Genomic DNA, 5,254 nt, shown 5'->3' on the forward strand with positions numbered 1-5,254 from the left:
CCTTCCCATCGGAAAGATGTTGTGAAACTTGAAAGGGTTCAGAAAAGATTTACAAGGATGTTGCCAGGTTTGGAGGATTTGAGCTATAAGGAGAGGCTGAACAGGCTGGGGCTGTTTTCCCTGGAGTGTCGGAGGCTGAGGGATGACCTTTATAAAGGTTTACAAAATCATGAAGGGCATGGATAGGATAAATAGACAAAGTCGTTTCCCTAGGGTGGGGGAATCCAGAACTAGTAGGTTTAGGGTAAGAGGGGAAAGATATAAAAGTCACTTAAGGGGTAGCTTTTTCATGCAGAGGGTGGTACATGTATGGAATGAGCTGCCAGAGGAAGTGGTAGAGGCTAGTATAATTGCAACATTTAAAAGGCATCTGGATGGGTATATGAATAGGAAGGGTTTAGAGGGATATTGGCTGGGTGCTGGCAGGTGGGACTAGATTGGGTTGGGATATCTGGTCGGCATGGACAGATTGGACCGAAGGGTGTGTTTGCATGCTGTACGTCTCTGTGACTCTATGATGTTACATTCACCAAATTAAAATGTCTTTTGTCTGAGTAATTAGCCGAAAAAGTACATCTTTTTCGTTTATGAAATTTACATCAAATTTAGTTGTAATTCTCAGAAATTTCAAGATTATGGAAAGACCCCGGTAGATAGGAAAACCATAAAAGTGCCGCACTTGAATGAGAGAAAGGGAGAAAGCAGGATACTCTTGGCTAGTTAACATTTTTCTTTGAAGAATGTGAGATAGCAGTAGGAAATTTAGAAAATCGTTATATAATCTCACTGAGTAAGTGTTGTTTTGTGAAATTTGTGTTTGATAACTTATTTATTAGAGTTCTTTGACAATGTAACGTGGTTTGGATATGGAAGATCCAGTAGAAATAGGAGACTGGATCTAACAACTTTTTGGCTCCGTGCAAACGTTTTTTTGTTTTTGTTAGGTTTCTTGCCATATTTTGCCAAATGTACATTTATAAACTACATATCCTGCCCATATGGCATCCTTGAAAAGTCCCATTTCTCCACTCTACAAATTTATGTTAACGACTGGCTTCCCTTGCGCCTGCACCATCTTTGAAAACTTGTACGCTTGGAGAAATCCTATCTGTCTGGAACTGATTTAAAGTCTTAACTGAAAGATGTTGCAATGTTATGACAATCCAGGTCCGATATTCATTTATTTTTGGGCTTGAAAACACAGATTTCTGTCTCAAAAGGTGACAGCGCTATCAGACTCAATAAGTTGGTATTTTCTCAAGCAAAGCACTGTCAACATAGAAATAGGCAGAGTTATTGCAGATAAATTTTGATTGAACATTGATGTGGGAAAGACATAGATAAATAAATGACATTTCAAAGTTGTATTTGGGACAGTTTCCTTGAACAATATTTTGCAAATCCAACCAGGGATGAGGATGTTTTAGATCTATTAATGTGTAATGAGGCAGGTGGAATAAATTATGTAAAAGACCCTAAAAAGGTAGAATTTAGCGTTCAGTTTCAGAGGAATGCTGTGGGGCAATAGTAGGGAACCAGGAAATGGCAGAGTTGTTGAATAACTACTTTGTATCTATCTGTGCTGTCGAAGGTACTAATAACATTCCAAAATTATTAAATATTCAAGGGGCAAAATGAGGAGAGGAAATAAATAACTATTACTTCGAGGAAAAGTCCTCAAAAACTAACTGTGCTAAAGACTGCTAAGTTCCCTGGACCTGATGGGACACATCCTAGGACGTTAAAAGAAATAACTTGCACAGATGGGTGCATTGGTGGTAAAGAATCCTTAGAGTCGGATAAAGTTCCAGAGGTTTGAAAAACGTCAAACTGACAAAAACACTTGCTATTTTAAAAAGGGAGGAAACACAAAAAATGGGTAACAATGGGCTAGTTAGCTTAATATTTGTTACTAGGGAAGGTGAGAAAGAATTTAATAGAGTGTACAAAGATACGTAATATGATCAAGCAAAGTTCGCATGGCTAATTTACTGGAATTCTTTGAGGCAGTAATAAGCAAGATGGATAAAGGGAAGCAGTTGATATGTTATACATAAACTTTCATAAGGTGTTTGATAAGATACCACCACATTAGGCTACTAAAGATTGATGCCTATGCTGTTGAAGTTAGTATAGTAGTGTGGATAGAGGATTAGCTAACTAAAAAAAGAGTTGGGATAAAGGGGGTACTTTACAGGATGGTATCTTGTTACCAATGGAGTGCCACAGGAATCAATGCTGTTGCCATGATTATTTATAATATATATTAAATTACTTGGATGAAGTCAGTGGATATACTGTTACCAAATTTGTGAATGGCAAAAATAGGTGGTGAGATGGAAGTATAGGGTGATTCAGGGTCTGCAAAGTGATATAGACAGGCTAAATGAGTGTGCATATGCTTGGCAAATGGCATATAATGTGGGAAAATGTGCGGTTATGCACTTGGGCAGGAACAATAGCAAAGATGAATGTTATTTAAATAGAGAATAATTGCAGAAATCTACAGAACAGAGGGATTTGGGAATCATCAAGCATAAATCAAAAAGCTAGCATCCAAGTGCAGTGGACTTGACAGGGTAAAAGCTCAGAGGATGTTTCCCTTAATGGGGGAGTCTAGGACCAGAGCGCATAGTCTCAGAATAAATGGGTGCCAATTTAAGATTGAGGTGAGGAATTTTCTCTGGAGGGTTGAGACTCTTTCGGACTCCTTGCCACATCATGCTGTGGACCAGATTCCTTGTGTATATTTAAGACTGAGAAAGAGAGATTCTTGATCATTAGGGGCATCAAGGGTTCTGGACAAAGGGCAGGAAAATGGACTAAAGGAATAACAAATCAGTATTAATCCTATTGAATGGTGGAACAAGCTCAAGAGGCTGATCAATCTACTCCGATTTCTGTTTCTTATCATCTTAAGGCTTAGGAGCATAACTGAATAGTTTTAGGTCCCTGATTTAAGGAAAAATATTGTGCCATTGGAGATAGTACGGAGAAGGATCATGAGGCTGATCTTAGGTCTGGGAGGGAGGGACTGTCCTATCAGTAAAGGAATCAAGGATTATAGCGAAAACACAGGGAAGTGGAGTGGAGTAGAAGATCAACCAAGATCTCATTGAATGGTGGAGTAGCTTCAGTGGGCAGAATGGCCTACTGCTTTGTCATCTGGTCTTAAATGTGGGGGACAGTCACTTGACATTACTCTCCAAAAAAACCGGGAATATGTAAACTCTTCAATTGCTGGAAGGATTTTTGGCTGTTCCCTAAAAGAACTCTAATTCTATGGAAAGTGAAATTGTATGAGGACTTTAAAAGAGGAATACAAGAGACATGTTTCTCTACAGTTTAAATTGCTTACAAAGATGGTGTTTAGTTAAGTGTCTCAGTCAGTGTTAAGTTGGTATAGGGTGTTGGTGAGGGATGTTGAGGGCTATAAGAGTCTAATGTGTAAGAAAGCAATGGAGAAAAAGTCCCAGAAAATCAAGGTGGGCCTTTTAAACTAGCCTGCCTCAGCACACACAAGCCCCTATGGCAGCCTCAAAATGCATTTGTCAGCAGAGAGCCTGACTCCATGTACTTCTGCCCATCCAGGGTCAAAAATCCCACCTTTTGGGTGAGTTTCTCCTGAGGTGGTGGTTTGGACAGGTGGGGGCACGGTGAGCTGGTAAACCTCCGATACTTGACTCAGAAGCAAAACCATAGATCATCGAATCCCTAGATTGTGACCATTCAGCCCAACAAGACCACACCAACTCTCCAAAGAGCGTCCCGTTCTGACTCTTTGAGCTAAGCAGCTACATCTGATTAATGTTGGATAAATATTTTGAATTGAAACCATGATCTAGTACCTTATAGGGTAAGATGTGCATTGATATGGATCAAGTATTAATATGCAACATATATTGATAGGATTTGTTAATGTCTTTTTATTGGCAGATGACTCTGAGGCTCACAGATTGATAATGGAACTGGAGGATAGTATCTCTCTACTACCAACTGTGATTGGAAGCACAAATGTACAAGCAGAAATAGCTCTGAGTCTCCAACCTCTACGCAGTGAGAATGCACAGCTGCGTAGGTTAGTAATATTTCTATCTTAATGTCTGTTTTGCACTTTTTATTCCTTTTAATTTTCCTCCCTTGACTGTCAAACTAAAATACCAGTCAGTGGAAGGAATCACAAGTACAGGCAACAAGCATCTTACTAGTTCCATTTCATACTGCAAGATAAATATGATTTGCTGATCAGCTTTTGAGATGGGATTCCACTCCCAGGCTGAGCTCTCACTATCAGTTTTGTTTTGTTTCCATGGAAATCCTTGAGGAATTTTGGAATGATCCAATCCTTCTATCCTTTTCAGATTTCTAACATGTAGATCAGTTTGCTATTGTTGATGCTATGTAAGAATGTCTTTTTTAAAAATAATTTTAATGTATTTTCCAATTAACCTCTTCAAACATATTACACACCTCTGGAGCAGGTGGTGCTTGAATCCAGGTCAGAATGTCTACAAAAACGAAGCTTAATGTGCACCATCTGGTGCTCAATATTACTTTGAAGTGACACAATTTAACAAGCTCCTTTTCCTTGACATTATAGTTGAAATCTGCAAATGTGTTATCTGCTCTCTGCTGAAGCTTGCCTTCTTTGGCCTGAGCCATTTGCTCACACTGCAAGCTTTATATAGAAATGTGTTGCCTCAACGCTATAACTGTGAGAAAGTGGTTATCCTGATTTGATTACTGCTCATTGTGTATTGGATGTATTCATGAATGGGTGTTAGCTGTGTCTTTTGGACCTTAAAACTGTCCAGTCTACTCTTTACCTTAAAAAGTGTAAGGTATCTCAAAGACCTGGATAACTGGTGAAGCTTGTCATTTCACATTGTTACTATGCATCCACAACATGAATGGTACTTACCGCTAGTAGGACACTGCTGTCAAGCCAATTAGAAAGGTGAAGGTGATAAGTCAGAGGTCGTGGTACACATTGGGACCAATGACACTGGTAAAATTAGGGATAAGGTTTTGCATTAAGTATTCAGGGAGCTAAGCAGTATATTAAAAAGCAGGACCTCAAAGATCTCTGGAATACTCATGGTGACACATGCTAGCAAGCACAGAAATGGCAGAAGAGGCCAGATGAATACATGACAAAATGTGGTGCTGAAAAAGCACAGCAGGTCAGGCAGCATTCGCGGAGCAGGAAAATCAATGTTTTGGGCATAAACCCTTCATCCGGAATGTGGAGGGG

General features: G+C 39.4%; 1 protein-coding gene across 3 annotated transcripts in view; it reads left to right on the plus strand.

Annotated features, from left to right (window-relative positions):
* The window catches only part of ccdc14 (coiled-coil domain containing 14), a 49,816-nt gene that overhangs the window by 23,857 nt on the left and 20,705 nt on the right, over positions 1–5,254 (plus strand). For all 3 annotated transcript variants that reach the window (XM_043693741.1, XM_043693740.1, XM_043693742.1), the window contains one exon: positions 3,937–4,078. In XM_043693741.1, the coding sequence (XP_043549676.1) occupies positions 3,937–4,078 (142 nt within the window). The remainder of the gene's footprint in view (positions 1–3,936; positions 4,079–5,254) is intronic.

This window comes from Chiloscyllium plagiosum, chromosome 7 (assembly GCF_004010195.1).
Source record: "Chiloscyllium plagiosum isolate BGI_BamShark_2017 chromosome 7, ASM401019v2, whole genome shotgun sequence".
NCBI lineage: Eukaryota > Metazoa > Chordata > Chondrichthyes > Orectolobiformes > Hemiscylliidae > Chiloscyllium > Chiloscyllium plagiosum.